The sequence below is a fragment of the Octodon degus genome, unplaced genomic scaffold (assembly GCF_000260255.1).
Source record: "Octodon degus isolate 3935 unplaced genomic scaffold, OctDeg1.0 scaffold00043, whole genome shotgun sequence".
In the NCBI taxonomy this organism is placed as follows: domain Eukaryota; kingdom Metazoa; phylum Chordata; class Mammalia; order Rodentia; family Octodontidae; genus Octodon; species Octodon degus.
Window position 1 is genome coordinate 1563140 of NW_004524619.1, and position 21937 is coordinate 1585076.

Below are 21937 nucleotides of genomic sequence, written 5' to 3' on the forward strand. Positions count from 1 at the left end.
GAAAAGAAATAGTGGAGTGTATCATAAGAATACACAAGTTGATAGAAGAATTAAAATGGACAGGACAGTTGGATCTGTCGAGATTCTGTGCTAGAATAAAAGTCCAGCACTGCTTATCATTCCAAAATACGCTTTGTTGCTTTTTATTTCCTCTTCTCTGGCAGACCACACAGGGCTTGTTCTGAAGAACATTTTCACTAATCTGATCAGGCAGCCAAATACGCCGGGAAAACTGCTTTAATGATCCCACTAATTACCTCAAGTCAATATGAACTGTATTATTAGACTGAGGGAAAATATTCCATTAGGTCTTCCCCTTGGGAGTTTCTCCGCTTTGTGATGTCACTGAAGCCTTCACCCTCTCGCTTGTAATTAATTTTATTTACACACGCAGGCACGCACAAGGTCACACCTGCACAACCGGCGCTGGCCAGGGAGCTTGTGGCACTCCGGCTTAATCAGATCTGTCATAATTACCATTCTGCATGTTTCTGACACACGCTGTGAAATATTTCAATTTAACTGCCGCTACCAGCACAACCAGATGTAGTGCGAGTGTGGCTGCCTTGGAAATATTATTCCTCAGGATAAACTCTCTCCTCCCCTTCTTTCCTCCCCCCACCCTTCCAGCTAATGTGGCACAGAAGCTGATGTATCCTGTAAATCTTGAATGCAGCGCTAGATTGATCACAGGCGATTAGACAGTTTAACCACAAACAGCTTGTTCATTTTTCACAAATGAAAACCACATGTGGTGTAACTAAAATTTCAGGCCCTTTTTATTTTTTTGTAAGGGTTGGGGTATGTATGTGTATGTAAGATGTGCTTAAATAAAAATAAAATGCAATCAAAAGAAGTTAAGTGTCTAGAAAAATGGAGAAGTTGCCCAGTTTCTTTCCATGTTATTTTATCATAATCTTCATCAAGTTCCATTTTTATACTTCTACTCAAAAGGGGAAAAAAATTGTATTCTCCTCTGAGCTTTCTATTTTTTCCTGGTAAGATTTTATTTCAGTGGGGAGCATAATAGCTCTTTGACCTATGCATTTTTTCACTGTTAAATCTTTTGGTTGAGTAGAAACTCTCAGAGTTGTAAGATTAGGCATATGTGATTTTTTTTTTTTTAAAGAAAAGAATTTGCCTTTTTTCTTTTTAGTAAAAAGTTACTACTTTAGTCTTCACAGTCAAATTTTATCAGACAGTCCCAAACAATAATTATCCTAATGGGGAAGTTTATTTCATGGAGATATCTGTGGATTGTAGCATTGTTGTAGAAGAGAAAGTTGAATGGAATTCTGTTCCAGTAAAATGTGGGAGGTACCTGACAGAAGGTACAAGCCACAGTAGGTAACTATAAAAAGATTGAAGTTATCACCAGTCTCAAAAGAATCCAACCATTAAAAAAAAAAATCTTGAAGTATCGCACCATCAGAAGGCAAATAAGCTGGTACAAACCTAAAGCAAAGAGAAGGAAATCAGATCAGTGCTGATTTAGAATCATCCTCTGCAGAAGGTTCACTGCAATCCACTTTAGAGAACACTTAAAGCGGTGCTATTGCCTAGTTAAATGTCTTTTAATGCCAAATAAAATACACTTTTTCTTTTTATCTTTATTTTTGTTTTACTACTTCAGTTATTATGTACCTAGTTAAGAAGCTTTCTGTGATGGTTCTTATTATCTGACTGATAAGAGAGCCATTTCTCACAGAATAGTCTTATTTTCATTTTCTCTCCTGCTTAGTAGTTTTCTCAAATTATTCTTTTTAATCTTTGTTTCGTAGTTTTTCACTGAAATGTTCTTCTGCCCTAACCTGGTTGTTCTCTGTTTGCTTCATGCTGTCTTCCAACTTAAAATCTGACTCCTTTCCCTAGTGATGCTTTCTTTTGAGCCTAGAGATTGCTTTAAAGGGAACATAAACTTTTTGCCTTTTAGTTAGAATCCTTCTATTTAAGCTACTAATAAATTTATGTAGTTGATTTAGTTACGTTTTCCTCTTTTTTTTTTTCCTTGTGTATTATTAATCTACCTTTGCTGAATCATTAGGTCATTTAGGTTTTTGCCGTCTCACTCTACCTGATTCAGTGATACAGAAGATTTCATTCGGTCCCCTCCTCGCCCCTGTGTCTCGTTTTCCTGCTGAGTACAGACATTGCCTCAGAATCCTCTGAGCACTGAAGTGAAGGCACCTACAATGAACTAGTAAGGATAAATCCCTGCTGCAGTCACTTGTGTTTTTGGATTCCCAAGAATCTGATTTTCGTAGCACAGTTGTGTGCTAGACAAGATACTTTATGGATAGGGATTGAGTGGAGTCACATTTCCTTGTCACTGGTAGAGGTCGCAATCAAATAGAGCCTTGAGTTTTTTTCTTTGCAAATCAAAGATTTTACCCGTAATGTGAAAGATCATTTTCTCAATTTTACTGCTTGTAAACTTTAGTTTTTTGTCTGTCTGATGTTCTTTGTTTCTCCTAGTGATCAGAAGGGAATGGGAAAAGCAGCAGCATTGCTGTTAAGGTATGTCGTAGCCTTTATGGAGTTTGAGAACATTCAGTATTCTGAGTACAAGCGAAGAGCACATCTTTCTGAAGTTTTCTTAAAGTATAAGAATCTCGCTTTTCGAAGAAAGCATTTTCATTTTCCGTATGTGCCCTGCTAGGTTCCTGTCTAATAACTGCACAGTTTCTGTGTGTGTTAACAAATCACAGATAACGATTTGGTGGAAATGTAGTTAACTTTCTTCTACCCCACCTCAGCCGTGCTCAGCTGTTCTTCTGAAAACATGCAGGAGGGAAAACTGGTTCCTTCTAATGTCTGCAGTATTTTCTGGATCCACCGTCTTTTTCATTTTGAAATCATCATGTATAGTACAGCTCATGCTTCTATTCTGAGCCGAAAGGAATTAGAGGGCAAAGCTCCCTCTTGATCTACACCAAATAGGGAATGATGGTGGCTACTTTTCGCACTCACAGGATGATTTCTGTGGTCACTTGCACATGAGCTTCGTCTTTCAGACTTCGGCCTTGCACAGTGGTGGCCAGGATTTCATTGCTGAGATGCTGTGTAGCTGCAGGCAAGTTGTTTAACTAAATTTTGAACTGCAGGAATGCAGAATAAGTGCATTTATATTATACGTAGCGTCCTTTGGAGTTCTAGGTCTGGTGAGTGTGTGACTGAGGCAGGTGTACGAGTGTGAAAGAGGACATACTTTAAATTGAAAATACTGCTGGCAGGTGTGCAAGTCTGGGACTGCATCCCAAAGGCGTAAGAGGTTGAATAACGGAAATTGGGCTTTGAGAGAGAGGTCATGCTGTATTTGGGTCTATAGGCAAGAAGTGTTACTTAGTGGGTGGCACTTGGTGAGCAGAGTTGTTGGAATCCAGGATCAGAACTCCACTTCATAGTGTATGATGAACTGTAGACGGGTCATCTTCATCTAATAGATGAGTCAAGGTCATTTTTTATTAGTAGGAATTTAGCAGCATCCGGGCAATACAGAGCATGCGATGTGCTGCATCCATTTGTGCAGTGCATCTGGCTTAAGCTGTGGCAGGATTGGGATTGCTAGCATGGTGGGCTTTGAAAGTTGCTCAAGAGTCTCCTATGTCAGTTTTTAGCCAGTGTCTGAGTGTCTGTTCTCAACTGCTTGTGTTTTTTGTTTCTTAGTTTTGTTTTTTGGATGGATATTTTTCAAGGAAGAATAGCACATTAGAGAGGAAGAAACGGCTGGAGTAAGAATCCTAAGTTTTGCCATGAGAGATCAGAGGTTTGGAACACATTAAGGAAAACGAGCAGCAGCTTATTTGAGAACAGACCCTGAAACGCTGATGTGCAGGTTCATGACCTGATGCCTGTAGCACTGAGCAGCTGCTGCAGAATGTCCGCCCAAATGTCTCCCTTAAGCCTTTACCTGTTTTACTCATGTTACCAACTTGAGTGCCGCTTGTCATGGGTGATACTGGCTCAGTGATGGAGTATTTGGTGATTTAAATGAAATGCAGATTGGGCTAAAAAATTACATTCAATAAGGTCAAGTTGTTTTTTTGTTTTGTTTTGTTTTGTTTTGTTTTGTTTTTGGCCTTTTTGAGACAGGGTCTCACTATACAGTTTAGGCTGGCCTTGGGCTCACTTTGTGGCCCAAGCTGTTCTTGAACTTAGGATAATCTTCCTGCCTCAGCCTCCCGAGTGTTGGGATTACAGGCATGCCCCACCATGCCCGGTTCAATAAGGTCAAGGAATTGAAGGCTGTAAATATATGTTGACAAATAGATAGATGTTATTAGGAAATGCAGCTCAGTCCATGCCAAGCTGTTATTGTCTAAACTGCCTTTTTTTCTTGGCTTGCAATTTTTGCTTGTATGTTTGGAAATTGGAGGAAGGGTAATAGTCTAATGGGTAATGATTTTTAGTATTTTGGTTAAAGAGAGTAAATAACTTGGGTAACCTAACCATAAGGACAAGAGCCTTATCCATCAAGTGTAATTTCTAGACAGAAATTTGCATTTGTAAATGCAATTCTGGCTAAATTTAGCATGGATATGTATTATGACATAAGCTGACGAGATAGTTCGGGGCTTTATGGTGTTCTTCCTGTGTCCCCAGTACCATCTTTGCTGTTTCTTTTCTCTTTCATCCTCCATTTCACTATTCCCTTATGCCTGGTCCTCGAGTCTAAAAGGCAAATGTACTTTCTAGCCACCTGCTCTTTGACAAGTAAGTAGAGCAAAGACCTCTCTCCTCCCAGCTGTACCCATCCTTCCCATGACCTTAATTGAAGAGTTGGCATTTTATTTGATTATCAACATAGGGATGCCACTGTTTTCAGTCTGCCTGTGTCCTTTGTCTTCCCTGTTGCTTTGTCCTCTACTATTTAGGAAGCCCATGTTTCTTTGAAGAACCTTGTTAATGTTGCTCCCTGACAGACATTCTTTGCCTTTGGAGTGACTGGCATGGTATGGAGTTCATCAGGTTAAACGTTGATTGTTATTAACTCATTCTCTATGTTAAAGAACCAGAAAAAAAGTTTGGTGTGTATGTGCTAGTGCAGTTGTCAGCATTTTTTAAGATGCAAAACTGTTGTTTTATGAATGAAATCTCATCAAGAACTGAAACATAAATCAGATAACAGTTCTTTCTCATTTTGGTTGACCTGAGAATTGGGTGGGTTGGGGACCTGGCCTGTCGACCCCCATCCTACACATACGTGGTCAGGGTCTCGCTGAAACACCCGGATGAAAGCTGGGCACCCCTGCACACAGCTGGAACCACCATGCCGGGCACTAACTCTGCCCCTGACCTATCTCTAAGAGAACAAAACAAACAAAAAACATGGAAATTTGTTTCATAAATGTATTACTATCAAGTTTTCTAACCTAGGAGCTTACATAAGTTCTAGAAAAATGATGTGTTTGTGTATACACACACATGCATGCATGTGCGTGGGAACACAGACATCCCACTCAGGAGTTAACCTGTGTCCTACTTTCCCCAAGGGGACTATGAACTCGGGTGGAAAAAAAAAATGCATCTTTATCTTCTGCAACCTCTTAATTGAAGAGTTGGCACTTTATTTGATTATCAGCATAGGCAACGATAAAAGTACAAGTATTTTTACATCACGTTAGCTGTTGCAGATACCTGGAAGAATCAGGTTTGCTCATCACTAAAAATCAGAGCAACTATTAGACCTTTTTTTCAATTTTAATATTTACTGTGTTAATAAAGAAGCTACATCACAGAGTTTTGGTAGATGGGTTTATTCCTGTTCCCATCCTTCCATCAAAGTTGCATATAAACCTATCACATATTTCAGTGTAATTCTTTTCTTTACAGTATTACGTATTTTATTTCAGGCACGTAAAATGCTCTGAAGAGGAAGCCCTAGGCTTCAACAGACTGCCCAGAGGGGTCGTGGCACAAAAGAGATGAGCTTAGTTATTAAATTGTATTGAGGAAAAAAAATTACATTTTTAAACTTACTAACCAAACAACTCTCGAATTTACCTGGGAAACATTTAAAAAAAGATTTGCTTTTTGGTGTGCTGATTTCTCAGTTGCCCTTCAGTCTGTGTCATACAGAGGTAACAATCCCTGCAGCACCATTGGAAACAGAAACTTCCTGGCTTTTCTTTTCTTCAGCATTCCGATACCTACCTATAATACCAGATCACGAGAGAATGCCTCCACCCTCAACTGCAAGTCTGTGGCTAATTAAATTATGCCTTTATATCAACTCCAGTGTGAAGCGTAGGCAGTGCTTAGCTCACTAGTAAGGAGGAAGCCCTGAGGGACGGATCCCCCTTAGTGGTTTCCCACATCTCTCTGCCTGCATAGTAGCTGGCGCATTGGTGGCGCTGCGTGGTGTCTGTGGAAAGACAGAAAGATTCGGAAGCAGATTTCATCTTCTCACAGTTTTGCCCCCACAAAAGCCAGCATAATTTTTGAGGGTTTGTGTCAGACAGTGGGAGAGGAGCTGGAGGGGACCCAGGTGACAGAGTAGGGTCAGAGCCCACCTCTGCCATTCTCCCCCTGGGGCATCTCACTCCTGAGGAGTGACTGAGGCTGTGTTTGCACAGCCTCGGCAGCCTTCCTTGTCTCCTCTTATTGGTAAAATTATGACCCAGCTATTAACCACCAGGAGCCACATGATACTTCCAGAAATATTTACGTCTGTTTTTAATGCCTACTTGTGAAGCACCAGATTTGGGTCTCAAATTAAGCCAACTTCTGATTAGCAGATTTGTATAATGGATAAAATGATGTGGTTTTGTAACACAAAGTGGTGTTGAATCATAAGCAAGTTGGGAACACATAATGACCCTGCCCGATTGTTCCTCTTAGGAGAAGATTCCCATAACTTTTACAATCCCAGATTGCCTTTTCCTACTCTGAAAATTCTTTGTTATCTCTCCTAGAACCTCACAGAGGAAAGATTTAGAATTTTAAATTTCAGCCCCTAAATATTTGTAATAGAGAGTATCGTTCATTTTAGAAGATACCTGCAGTATTGAAAAGTTGTATACGAATTAATTAAAAATGCAGTGTAGAAATATTTGTTTAAAACAACCTACAGTATTAGTAATTATTTTTGTAAGCAAACAAATAGGTAAATCATCACCTAAAAATTACTCAATTTTGTGAGTTCTTATTTTTATAATTTTTTGCACTTGACAAAAACAAATGTTCAGCCGTTTTTCCTTAAATGATTTTCATAATTTTGAATAAGAAAATAAATATTGCAATTTTTAACAGTGACTTTAGGAAGCAACATAATAAATTCACTTTGAAGGCACATATATGTGAGTTGAGGGATTTGGGAAAAAGTTTCCCATCTCCAGCTTTTTTTTTTCCCCTTTTGAACAGTGGTTAAGGCTCACACTCAAAGCTTCATGTGTGCTAGGCAAGCACTGTACTGTGAAGCTGTACTCCTAGCCAGCCCCTTCAGTTTCTTTCTAAAATGATCACAGGCATTTATTTGCTTTTGACAGAAGCATTTGTCGGTGTGGCACTGCTCCTTAAACTTAGGAAATAGCACTGCTTTGAGCTATATTTCTTTAAAATGGGGCAACGTCAGTTTGAGTTCATGCTGTGGGACTTTGCTCCTCTACATCCACTGAGCCCTCAGGAATTACAGAAAAATACACAGTTGCCCACCACCCATTGACTCAGAATATGCCACTTCTGTATCCTTCTCTGGCCCTTCAGTGTTATGGCCCTTTGGAGTACGAGTTTCGGGGTGTTTCCGCCAGGCCTGCTTGGTGAAGGAAAAGAAGTTGCTGCTGAAAGGGATTGATGTTTGTTTGTGGAGTCTGTGTAACTCAAATGGCAGGGTTGAGGGTGGGGCAGAATAGATTGTCACCACTGGAGCATGGAACATGGTGCCAAAGGACTGGACCAGAGCACAAGGAAAAGAGAAGAAAGGGGAAAGGAAAGGGCAAGTCCAAGAAAAGTTCCAAAGCAGTACAGTAGATAGCAAATTGTGATTGACTGTGGATGAAACAGAGAACATTTTGATTTTTAATTAAAGCAATTGCTATATACTTACTATAAAAGCAGTACTAGTCACCATAGAGAGATTAGAAAACAAGCAGAAGGAAGAAGACTAAATATCTGCTTTACTATCCTCGTAGGCTCTCTGTATGCACACATATACTCTTGTATATAGTTAATGGATGTAGGGCCCGGGATATGGCTCAGTGGCCCAAGCACCTGTCTCTGGCAAGCACAAAGTCCTGAGTTTGATTCTCAGTACCAAACAAAAAATATTTATGGGTATAAAGCTACGTATGTTTGTGCATATATGTCTTATATTTATTCCCATGTTCTATCATTAGTTCTATATTGAAGCACATGTAGGTCACTTTCCACTGTTGCTTCCACAAATAATGCCAGTGTAAATTTATTGTACTAAGTACTTGTATATGTCTTTCATTATCATTTCATTAGAATAAACTTTCAAAAGTACGATTATTGGATTAAAAGAGGTATTTGTGTTTTAAAGCTGATTGCTAGATGTGTCTACGTTGAACATTTTTTACATGGCACTTCAGAAAGCTTATGCCAGTTTATACTGCAAATACATTTCCAGACTAGGTGAATGATAGATGTTATACACCTAAGAGATATGCGTGGTGTGGGAGGAACATGCCGGGTTTAGATTGGAAGGTGGTAACTTGGTTTATTTGCATTAACTTTTTAGATCTTTTGGGATGAAGCAAGTGTCCTGATGACAAAAATAACAAAAAAATAATAATAATAATAGGTGATGCTCATGCCACTGGTACCATGAGCCAGACCTCTTCCATAGCTGGGCTCAGTTTTCACTAGTCTATGAATTAGGTAGTAAAATTAAACTATTTTACAGTGGAGATAATTGAAGTCTAGACAGTTTGAGTTACCTGCCCAGGGTTGCAAAACTATTAAGTGGTTGAATGGGTATTCAAATTAAAACCCAGTATTTCAGTAGGCCTTTGAAGTATAGTAGATAAGACAAGAGGTTACAGTAAGTCAAGCAAGTATGGTAAAGAGTTAATCAGAGCAGAAATGTGGAGCAAGGCACAGTCGATACAAAATCAAGTGGCTTGGGTATTCTTCCCAGCAACGTGCTAATTCAGCCTTTTCCTCTGCATAAATATTGCCTGCCCTCAAAGTCAGGTCAGTTCCACTGTTCTCCAGTAAAGCCTTATATGACCAGGCTGGGGAGATAGCTCAGTAGAATAAGAAGGTCCTGAGTTCAATCCCCAGTATTGGTGGGGGGGAGACTTACATCCTCCCCGCTTAGGAGAACAGCCTTTCCCATGAAAGCCGGCTGAAGAATGGAGAACAGAATCGGGAGGGGAATGGTGGGCAGCTCCTAATTGGGGTGGAAGTACAACTGCCTGAAAAGCAGCCCTGGAAAGGATCAGCTTTTTCCCTTTATTGGGAAGCTAATAAGTCAAGTTGACTGGGAGTCAAGTTGAGCAGGAGAACAGGGATGGACAGTTTGGAGGTGGAGAGGCACGATATCTGTATCTTTCTATCTATCCATCTACCTGTCTATCTCCTGGGATCCCATCTCTACCAGCATCTCCAAGATGGTTAAGGGAATTCAAGGAAACTTAATGCAGCTCTTCTGTTTACCTATCAACAAGATCCACAGACCAAACTGAGCATCAGATTAATTTATTTTCCTAGTAATTACAGGAACTCTTAAGATAACACTGGCTCTATGTTCATCAAAGCTATTCTCACCATTACTGTCCTGTGCTTTCCCCGTATGTTAAGAGTGCTTGCTTAAAAGCTTTTCTGTTCAGAAATCAAAACAAATTTCTGTTGGGAAATAACATAAGAGTGTTGGATACTTCCGGGAGTGATTCAAGGAGCAGATGCCCCAGTGTAGTGGGCAGAACAGTAGGAAGTGAATAGCTCTTACTGACAGAGTGGAGGCTAAAATTGATAAAAATGTGGTGGCAGGAAACTTGGAAATTATTTTTTGCTCTTAAGTGATACCACCTATGAAGAATGAGGAGAAAAATGAGTTGTAATGTGAAGGTAGAGTGTGTAAAAGTAAAACAGGAGCAAGATGGTATCATTGAAATTCAGGTGATAAAAAAAAGTACATGTTTGGCTGAGAAAGAAAAAAACAGGTAAGACATTCTTCATTAAAGCTCATATTCAGATTCAGACGTACAAGCAGGATTTTGGTTTCAGCTTTGAAGAAACCATCCTGAAAACAGCTTGGAAGTATATGTATGGAACTAATAAATCAGGCATTTTCCAAATGTAATGTTTGGAAATAAAATTGAGGCCTTCTTTGGAAAACCTCTGTTTGAATCAAATTAAGAGATTATCTTCTTGCTAGCTTAATACATAGTTTATTTCATATTTTTATCTTTTTTCCTTTTGAAATTCTTTCTGAGATTATTCTTTAAAATGTGAGATTCCGTTTTCTGACAGTCTTTAAGAGTAAGACCCATTTGTATCTCCTCTGGCCAGGTTGTCATTTGATAATCTTGTTATGAGCCAAACAATTTGTAGCAAAAGAAAAACTACCATATTTATATGTGCCCTAAAGTCAGTGGCTCAGAGGAAGTAGAAAAGAGGTAAACATAAAAACTATAGCAAACAAATGATTTTCATTTTTTATCTGATTAAATTTTAAGTGAAACTGAAAAATAAAGATCATTTACCAATGTGACTCTTCACTAAATTTTAATGGAAACTTCCCTGTGTTGTGTAAACATTATTTTTTATGCTAATAATAAACCTCTAGAAACTGCTGGAATTGTTTAACCTCTTACTGACAAAGTGGCAAATTTTATTCAGTGAGAAATTTCTGGAAAACCATTTCCTATTATTACCCCAATATAGAAACCCACAGAATTTCGATTTAAATATCGAGTCCTTTAAATAAACTGAAGGATCTGAGGAGAGTTTATAAACAGTGTAGGAGTTTAAAATAGTAACAATTTGGGCTGGGGATGTAGCTCAGGAATAAAAGTCCTTGCTAGCATGTGCAAGGTCTTGGATTCCCTTCCTAGTGCCAAAAAAAGTAACAATTTAAAATACTTTTATTAGTTTTCCTTCTTTATAGGAAATGCAAGTATTAGAAACCATGCTGTGGAAAGGAATACATTGAGTTACATGGACACATGCACACGCTTTAGCCTTTTAAACTGTATTTCTCTTTAAGACTCATCTTTCAATAAAGCAGTAGGTGTGATGTGCTGCTTTTAGAATGGAAATTGCATTTACTGGTACGTCCCTGTTCAAATTCATTTTCCGTGTTTTCTTTAATAAGACCCGTGTTAACTTAGTGGGAAAAGTTCTTGCCTTCTTGCCCTGCCCGCTGAGATTCCTTTCACTTTACACAAAGTAGATGTTATTAAACTGGAGAGAAAGATTAATGCATTTCCTACTAATTCCATAGAGAAGAACATGTATCTTTATTAATGTTAATGGTGGGGGCCTCTCATTACGTTATACAATAATCTGCTTTAGCAAAGGTTTTCCTTCTAAAGAACTTCATAACATTTAAAGGTTAATATGTTAGGTAAAGAACAATATCTTAAGACAAGCGTTTTTATTACAGGACATGATGGGATCGTTTTTATTAAATTATATGATGATTTGAATGGGAGGGAAGAAAAAGTACATCACTTCGTGCCTTCATCTTTAATGCCTTTAATCAAATAATGACCTTCTGGAAAATAGTTAATTTTAAGCATTTGGAAAGATCAATACCACTTTGCTACCAAAAAATGACCTAGATGATGAAATTTGATGTATTTAAAGTATCATTTCACCCTTTTAACCTAGTAAATAATTTAGAATGCTTTCAGTATTGCTTTGCTGGTGTTTTGTTGCCCACCATTCTAAGTGTCAGGGTTCTTCACGAAGCATTCACGCCTCACACGCAGAAGTGGGGTGGTTCTTCCATTAGGGCTTGACTGTCTGCATAAAGGCTCACCCAAATAACGTGCTTAAATTTCTGTTGCAGTATGTATAAAATATAAAAGATGTGAAAATGGAACCTTTCTATAGTGTTGAAGGGTTGGCTTAAAACGTCATTAGTCACTTTGCGTCTTCCATGATACTGTTAAGCCGTTATGCTAAAGGTGAAGGATTTGATAACTGTGACAATTAGAACCCATTTTCCCTGGGTTTATAGAACACTGATACGAAATTACCCTTGAGTGCCGACAGCTTTGTAAATAAAAAAAAAAAAATTGCCCTCTATTAGCATGTTTGTGGGCAGATTAAAAACTATCTTCATTAGCATAAGTAACACTTACAGATTCTTTTAAAAGTAGAAAATTATTTGCTGAATGATAAATTGCTAGCTTTATGGTTAGTTGTTGAAAATGTACTCATTCAGAATGCCTAGTGTAGTTCAGTCTACAATAGTGAAATTTTTGTTAGAAGTACTATTTAATGGATTATGTACTTAATCCTTGTTCCTGCTACTTGCAAAAATGTAATTCTTGCTTTCCACTAAAATGTTTGTATCAAATACTTTCCTATTTAGATTGATTTCTCTTAATATCATATATTATTATACTATATGCCCCAGAGATTGGAATAAAATACTCCTGCAAATAACACATAAAAGATAAGGGGGAGGGGAATAAATACAGTCTATAAAATGTTTTGCTTTTTAGAACTCAAATTACCATTCTGTGTTTTAAAATGTGTTTTTCCTTCTTAGTTGCAGCAAGAATTATTTGTCATTTTCTTTCTCCTTTTATAGCTCTTAGTTTTAAAATGTATATGTACATAATGATAATATATACATATATGTATATTACATTAAATGACTTTTCTCCCCTCAGAGATTACTAATGTCTACTTTCCCCTGAAAACTCATGTCATTAACTTGCAGCTTTGTCACGGACCAGGCCCTGCAAGAGTCCTTTCTTTCTGTGTGAGAGGTGTCATAGATACAAGAAATTAATTTGTTAGATTGCTTCCCTGACTCAAGTAAAGTCATTGTGCAGCCCGTATCTGTTCCAGTGTTGGAAGCGAACTGACTTGCATTAACTGTTCTAAAAAGAGTAGAGTGGAAATCAGAGAGGAGTTTGATTGGAAATTAACAGCTGAAAGAGGAAGGTGCCAGGATTTTTATTTAAATGTGGTACAACAAGATTCTGTCAGTACAGCACATCATTAGAATATTGAGTTTAGAACTGCTAATTTTTCCTTTAAAATGAGCATACAGTCATGTGTTTCATGGACCATAATAAATTGCCATTGTGTTGTCATTGAGTTTGTTTTGCTTTTTTGCCGTACTACTTTGGCAGCCATCTACATTTTCTCTTTTCCATTTTTTTTTTTTTTTGAATTTTAGTCTTACATTTCCTTAATAGGACCCTAACCACAACCAGTGGAAAGAATGGTATTTATTTCAGTTTTAGGTTTAGCATCTTTTGCACCACTTTCTTGCTTACAATGGTAGCAAGACGTTTGCAGATGGTTCTTGGTTACTATAAAGTACATAACAGTATTTCCTTTGTGGCAGATGGATTTAAGACTTTTAGTTCCCAATAAATGTAGGTTTACAATACATAACTTTACAGGATTTGTGTTGTATATAACAGGTTTGAACATATTATCTCAGAATTCATCTGCATGGCATTTTCAGCTTATTCAGGGTCCATGCCCGTTTTTTTAAGTAATAGAGGGAGTGCTGTGATTGATAGCAACAGCTCAAGGCGTGATTTTGAATAGAAACAAAGGGTTTAGAACAGAAGGTGTCAAATTAAACTTTGTCAGTTTGAAAAGTAACATCCTGAAAGTTTTACTAATTTATTTACATGTGGCTACTGTTTATATTTTGCCCTCTTTATATGCAGTGTAACGATGCTTGGCAAATTTACTCCATTTAAAGTTTAGGTTGTTCCTTGTACCATTTTAGTTTTCTGAGAATGGATGGGTCTTGTTATTTTAAGGATATTGTTAGTCTCCTGTTGTCTCGGCTGTTGAAGACAGTTGTGATCTAATTTAATCTTGAGAGTAGTTTCCCACTCCGCCTGCCTCAGATTTTAAAGTACATCAAGTCCCAGTGACTGCTCTTAAAAAGTGATGTTCGCATTTTGAAGCAGAGTACTTCTTTCTTATAGCTCTTAGCCCGAGTAAGTCTGTACAGTTACTGTTCTAAACCAGGACAGTACTTGGGGGAGTTGTTCATTTTTATTTGTCAGATAATGCAAATGTTCTGACCTCTATGTTGTCTGAGTTTATTTGCTTTAACAATATCTCTTACAGAAAACCAACCTAAAAGAGAGTAGGGAATTAGAAAGAATTTGGCTTTCTAGTCACTTCCTGTATAACATAGATTAATTACTTGTGATCATTAATAGAGTTACAATTGATAGGATTTGAAAGAGCGTATTGCAAAATGTTTTAATAGCATTAGAATGAATTAATCTTACTTTTGCCAGTGCGGATTGGGAATGAGCCATTGTATCCCAAGCTGACAAAGAAGTAATGTGTGAAAATATTTGTTTTCCATTATTTCCTTTTTTTCCCATTATTTTGTAAGATTTCTGCCTATCAGGCAGAGCACACACTTTGTGTTTTATGTTTTGGAATACCCTTGTGGAACAGTTCCCAGCTGCACCGTTGAATTTTTTTTTTTTTTTCCTAAGCATCTGATTTCAGTCTCCTAAAATCATCATGTCTCTTAAAAGGCTAGCAGAGACGTGCTTCAAGCAACTTGTAATTCATCACATTATTTTTAGATAAGGAATTAGAAGTATTATTTAAGGGCAGAGGTTAATAGCAAACTACTGGAAATGTTATGTTAGTCATGGGCAATTAATAAAAATAAGAATCTGTCTTACAAGTATAGAGATGCAGAAGTGACAACATTCACAAAATATTTGTTGCATGAGTCGGGGTTCTTTTTCTGAAATATTTGTTAAAGCAGCATGAGTATGATTGTTTAGGAATTAGCTGTCATTATTAGCCCTTCTAAAAGAACTAATGATTTTCTTTTCCAAAGAACATCTGTGATCCACATGTTTTTTCACATATATCCAAGTCTTAACTGATCTCTACATTACTTTTAAAAGTCTCTAAAGGATGTGAAAAAATTATTGGAATTTTTCAGTTCTCTCCAAGCTTTTCTTCCATGAATCATTCTTAATTTAACTTCTAGCAATTTTTAGGTACAGCCATTTATTTCCAAAAAAAAAAAAAAAAAATACAGACATTCACTGTTTAAACAGTTATTGCACTAGTAGAATACTAGCTAATTTAAAAAGCTTCTTTTCTATTCTGCTCTTGGTGAACCTTCTAACTTCTCTTGAAAGGTAAATAAAATTGTCTGATGTGCTGTGCTCAGGCTTCTTGGGGTCCTTTCGGTGGACATAGCCAAAGGATGTAGAGGGGGGAAAGAGAAAGTATTCTTCATCACAGTTAATATTCAGGCCTATAGAAAGACATGTATCTAAAACCTACACAGCAGTAAAATTTAGAAGTGTAACAAAATTGCCTATGTATGAAAATATATGATATTTTCATTGCTTAATCCAGATAGCAAATATTTACTCATAAGCACTAAATAAGTGTCTCCAGGGCACCATAAATAGGTGCTTCAAATACTCAATTTCTGTTAGGTGAATAATACTGTGTTCACATAAATTGAGTTTATTTACCATAATCTGGGAATAAGCATAGAATTGCTGCAGTAAGAAGAGAAACTTGCTCAGTAACACTGTCATCACTTTAAAAAAAATTTTTGTTTAGCCAATATCTTTCAGAAAAATCTTTTAATGCCTGCTCTCTTCACCTTAAAGTAGATATTTAGTGGCATTGAATAAGTGCACGATTGCACGACCGTCCCCATATGTGTATCTGTTTAATTAGAGGACAGGTTGGTTAGAGACTCATACTCTTAGTAAAATTAGTTGATCTTGCGAGTTTCAGCAGCAGTCTCTGTCACCGGTTAGTATGTGGGGATCTACTGTGTCCGTCTCCAGGTTTTCTTCTGCAGTCTCTCGCCTTTTTAGGGAGAACAGACTTGGGTGCTTTTCACTTGGTACAGCCAGAGGATGTTCTAGTTGGTTCTCTTTGAGGAAGAAAGAAAATTCACACTATGCTTCAGTCTCCTCACGCAGTAATCCATATATATACCTCCCTAGTTAAATCTTAGAATCAGGTCACTGAAGACACTGCTCTGTCCATTCACATGAAGCTAACTTAATGAAATCACCAAGAAACTCCTTTATCTCAGGTCGAGTTCCCCAAGAGCAGATCCTTGGCGTTCAGGCTGTTCAGGTAAATGGGCAGGCCTCCGTGCCTCTTCTACGAACCTTCTGTCCGAACAGAACACTGGGTATGCTCAGCCAGTCGCACATGTCCCGCCACCTCTTTCTCTCCTCCCTCCCTCCCTCCCTCCCTCTCTGTCTCTCTCTTTCCCTTCCTCCCCACCCCCCCCCACAAATACAAATTTTCACACAGTTCTCTTTCCGCTGCAAAAAGTGGACAGTTGGAAACACCTTTTAGAAAAATTTCCTAAAATCCACTCTGCCTCCTCTTCAGTGCCTTCAATGTTTTTATGTGGCCACCATCAGACAAGAAGGTCTGGCAAGAGTAAAGACTCAGCTCTCTGCTTTTCTCCCATTTCACATATTGCAGCATCCATGGTAAATACTCTCTTGTATTTGGAGTGTGAAAAATAATGTTTGACCTTCAAGGTACAAATCTGAACACTTGGGCATAGAGCCTGCTTTTTCAACAGCCATAGCTATCCCTTCTAACAGATTAAGAAGAAAAAAATTTAAGCAGATTGGAGTGTTGTGAAGATACGGAAAAGTAAACTTACAGGGTCTTTCCTTCTTAGTTCCTGATGGGGAACGCCAGTCCCCTGCCCGTAAGCATGGTCTCACCTATTATTTCCTTGTCTCAAAGGGATGGCTGTGTGAGCTGTTACGCTGGAAGGAGGATCCTTCACCTGAGAACAGGACCCTGTGGGAGAACCTGTCCATGATCCGGAGGTTCCTCAGCCTTCCTCAGCCAGAGCGGGATGCCATTTATGAACAGGAGAGCAGTGCGGTGCATCACCATGGCGACAGGCCGCCCCACATCATCCATGTTCCGGCAGAGCAGATTCAGGTTCGTTTACCTTGGCCAATTCAATACAGCACTAAGTAAATAAAGCTTTAAACTTAGCAGGGAAAACAGCGTTCCTCTCCTTCCTGCCAGTCTAAACATAGGCTTTTTTTTGTGAAAGATAACAATATATGACCATCTTGCTCAAGGGGATGAAAGGAAAATTAACAGACTTTCCCCAGCACGGGTGCTGAGCCCCCCCCCCCCCCCCCAGGTGGCAGATGCTCCCTTCTTGGACTTCTTGTTCGGCAAGTATGTTGTCAGTGTTGGGATTTGTCTGTGAATGCTTAGGAATCTTTTGCTTTCAAAAACCAGAATTTAAACCACCTATTTTTTAATACTTCCTGCCCCCAAAGAAAGGACTTATTGCTGTTCGGTACAGAAAATTTGTAGAATCACAATTTTATGTCTTGGATTCTGTTCAGAGAGGGGAGGAAACCTGAGTAGACTCCTGCTTTAAACTCCTAGACCTTCCCTTGAGCTTGCAGTCGCCCTGCACCCTCAGAGTGCAAGTGAGGGGTGAGTCATGTCCGTCTGCCTGTCCTTTCGAACTCCTCTCCCACCGTGCTTGGGAAAGGAACATCCAGAAGCGCTCATGTGCCAGGCCTGCTGACCCCTGCATGGCGGCCTGGTGCTGCTACCCGGTGAGCGGGCACGTTACCTGTGCCAGCAGGACAGGGACCAGGTAGCATAAAGACAGGCACCCTTGGCCAGAATCTTCAGAGATTCTGAAGGGATGCAAAGGTATTCAGCACAGCTGTGGCCAGAGACCCACATGAGGACCCAGCAGACCCAGCCTGTTGCTCCATGTGTCCTCTCATGGAGCGCGTCCCTGTCCATCCATGGTGGGATCGTCCCTGCTGGGACCAGGAGCTTTGTTGGGACTTCTGTGTCCTTAGTAGCTTAGAAGGTATGTTCTAATTCAATGTGAGCTATCTAGCTTATTTCTGTCAAAGAGATGATTTTTTTTGTGGTACCGGGGATTGAACTCAGGACCCTGTGCTTACCAGACAAGTGCTTATTCTGCCGAGCTATCTCCCTAGCCCCAAGGGATGTATTTAGCTTTCTCCTTTCTGCATCCTTAAAATTCTACTCTTTGCTCAGTCGCCTATATTATTTCTTGATATTGTTGTGGAAACTACACACACACAAAGCACACTCACATATATCTCCATCCTTCACCCACCCACCCACCCACCCACCAGGAAAAAAATATCTTTGAGTATATATTAAAAATAAAACAAATTGGAAGAGAGAATCCCTGAGGATATCAAGCTCTAAAATAATCATGAAAGCCTGAAAACCTTACTGTTTTAGCAAAAAACAAAGAAAGAAAAGAAAGATATATGTTAAGTAATAAAAATTGTGCTTGTTTGGAAATGTAAATTGTTTTTTAATAAAATTGCTTCTTAGGGGGATAAAAGGAAATGCTTAGGCATAGTGCAACTGTAATCTTCTCTACATTCAGATCGATTTACTTTGCTGATAAGAATTATGGATATCAAGTGTGTAGTAGATGGCTGTGTCACACATTTGTTATGTATAATTGTGCATGGAAATTACGGCACGTATACAGACACTAATTATGAGAAAGTATATACACTAAATTTAAATCCTAATCACATCTGAGTTTCCTATAGACAAAACAATTTGCTAGCCGTCGTTTGGATTCAACCTTTATTTTTGCTTAAGAAAAAAAACCATGAAAGTCAGCCTAGTGCAATTTGAAAAGGAATTGAGTGTATTTCATTGGAACTGTCTGATAGAAAATTCACAAACGTGAGCCTCTCCACCGTCCTTCGGACTTGTGAGACAGAGTGCTGAGCGGGAGCAGGTGCTTCGCTTTTGTCTGTGCCCAGTGGTTGAGCCGTCTGACAAAAGGGGACAGAACACCAATTTCTTCCTCTGTGGTTCTGTAGCTCACCTCTGTAAAATGTCTTTGAAATCTTTGCTTCTCAATCTTCATTTCAAATCTGTGTTAATTATTTACATCAATTTGCCCTCTTTGCCCTTGATTGGTATGTCCTGGTGGAGTTTGTGTGTCCCATCTCCAGAGCACTGAATTTTCTCCTCTGCTGCTGGCCACTGATGCGGATAAGCAAGCACGGGAGCCCCTGAAAGCTGTGCTAATTGGTGTCTAGCTACTTCGTGTCATTTTGATTTCTTTTTTTTTTTCCTAAATGGCATGGGCCATATGCTGGCCTGACTTTTCACCCTGAATCTTCCTTTCTGTTAAAGAAGCTACTGGGTCTGTGTGACTCTTGAGTGCGTATTTTCTAATTCTAGACAGCTCTGTGTGCGATGCCAGGAGAGCAGAGCTCTGATTGCTTGTTTCTTTTCTGCAGCAGCAGCAGCAACAGCAACAGCAGCAACAGCAGCAGCCCCCGGCCCCTCCGCAGCCGCAGCCCCAGCCCCAGGCGCAGGCAGGCCCCAGGCTTCCCCCGCGGCAGCCCACGGTGGCCTCACCCGCCGAGTCTGATGAGGAGAACCGGCAGAAGACCCGGCCACGAACCAAAATTTCAGTAGAAGCTCTGGGCATCCTCCAGAGCTTTATACAAGACGTGGGCCTGTACCCAGATGAGGAAGCTATCCAGACTCTGTCAGCCCAGCTCGACCTCCCCAAGTATACCATCATCAAGTTCTTCCAGAACCAGCGGTACTACCTGAAGCACCATGGCAAGCTGAAGGACAACTCCGGGCTGGAGGTGGATGTGGCGGAATATAAAGAGGAGGAGTTGCTTAAGGATTTAGAAGAGAGTGTCCTAGATAAAAATGCTAACACCCTTTTTTCGGTGAAGCTAGAAGAAGAGCTATCCGTGGAAGGAAACACAGACATTAATGCTGATCTGAAAGACTGAGATTAAAGTATTATTTTCATTCAACAGTGCCACTGGTATTTACTAATAAAATGAAAGTCCATCTTGTATTTGTTCAGAAAACCTTTGTTGTTCATTGTTTGGCCAATGAATCGTCAGAAACTTGCACAAGCAGAACAGTTGGGAAAGGCTAGTACAGACTGCACTAAAAGTTTTACTCTGTTTTATAAACTGCGTGGCAGTCCCAGGTGAAGCATCGAGGATTGTTTGGTATTAAAGTTTGTGTTCTGGGGGGGCACCAAGGCGTGTACCCCATAAGCATGATACCAGAGATTTTTTTTTAAATTATTATTATTCTGGAGCCTCAAACAAGCATTATAACTTCTGTGATTATGATTTCCTATCCTTCAGTTCTTTCTGTAACACTTCACACTGATCTTTGAAAATGCGCCCCTTATTTTAAAAAAGAAAAAAAAAAAGAGTTTGCTACTCTATTGTATGTTACAAAAGAACTATAGACTGTGGAATGCAGTTTAAAGATGACATATGCCAACAAATGCCTTGTATTATATGGCACTGCCGTAATTCAAATTTGTTTTTATTTTGGGAATAAAAGTTCACTGTAATTGTTTTTTCATTCTCATTGTTACAATTTTTTTTAAAAAAAAAAAGAAAAGAAAATGTGAATCATGATTTAGTCCTCATTATTTATTTGTAGATCCTGCAGCGTCATGTTGTAATTAATTTTTTGGAAGTTTCCGTTAAATGCAATATTGCTTCTCTTGTTACCATACTAATTCTTTTCTATTTATAAATGTATTTTGATGGGCAGTAAAACAAAGTGTCTTAAAAGTTTTAAATAGAGAAAATGTGCTTTACACAGTTGCCTATAAAAAGTGCTCTATGTTATCCAAGCAATTCATACTATAAGCTTCACTCTTACTGTTGTATGCAATTTTTACTATCATGCAAATAAGCTTAGGTAAATAAACTAATAGATCACCTTAGAAAATTATGCAATTAATGTGAAAATAATTGATGTTTGCAATGTGTCTTCCTTTGGTTTACAATCAATTTTAAAGCTACATCTGTATAAAATTTCTGTATAAAGGTGTATTTCTTTTTTATGAGTTTATGGCTATGAAAACACCAGCTATTTTGTTACAGCTGGCTGTTTTTATAAGTGTATCACAATTTTCTTTATGCAGAAATGTTCTGAATAGGAGTGGTTATTGACTGTAACTACACAATTAAAATTGTTTGTATGGTATGACATAGTAGGGTTTGTCTGCTTATGTGAAGTAGCTATCACAAAGAATGGCCCTCATTTAGATGCATGTTAATACTTGAAGATATTTTACTGATTTTAAAAAGAACAACTGAAAAGTCACTTGGAACACTGTAAATTGAAATCACAAACATGCTCATTTTTAATTAGTATGAAATTTTATAGTGACAGTGATAACCTGTTTGGGGGTAACATTTTGCTTAATAAACAGATAGGACAATGAAGACTCCAACAGGAACATAATTCTAGTCTTTAATAGTTAATTAGAATTGATTCATCTGCTTTTGTTTCACAGTCCAGGTATGGCAACACTTTTCCTTAAGGTGTATTTTTAAAGGCCATTAAATAGTAACAAAATAGGGGAAAAATTGAAAGTATTAAAACCTTTTAGCTAGCATTGTTTTAAGATAAAAGTAACTCAGTTCACTGCATATGTCTTAACTGTAAGAATGACATGAAGAAAATAACATACTTGGAATTTCATTGCAGTCTTTAAAATTTGTGCAACATAAAACCTTAGTAAATATGAGTACAGAAAGGATGCAGGCCAGTGTAGTTCGCAGTGGTTGGTCTTGTTTTTAACTTTTGCTTTGTCATCTTACAGATCCTTAGAGGGGAGAGGTGTCTGGACTCCTGGAGATCTGGCTGTGTAGTTGTCCTTTTGCCTACCATTCCCCAGATGCCAGGGTGCTCATTGGTAGGCAACTGGACATTAACATGGTGTTTTTCCTTAAACTAAATG

General features: G+C 38.6%; 1 protein-coding gene across 5 annotated transcripts in view; it reads left to right on the forward strand.

The window, feature by feature from the left end:
• Positions 1-21177, forward strand: part of Satb1 (SATB homeobox 1) — a 74440-nt gene extending 53263 nt beyond the window's left edge. For 4 of the 5 annotated variants that reach the window (XM_023715744.1, XM_004631595.3, XM_023715743.1 and 1 more), the window contains 2 exons: positions 16891-17094; positions 19437-21177. In XM_023715744.1, coding sequence (XP_023571512.1) covers positions 16891-17094; positions 19437-19949 — 717 coding nt within the window. In that variant the 3' untranslated portion in view covers positions 19950-21177. The remainder of the gene's footprint in view (positions 1-16890; positions 17095-19436) is intronic. The other variant, XM_023715746.1, reaches the window with a different exon arrangement.
• The last annotated feature ends 760 nt before the right edge of the window (positions 21178-21937 follow it).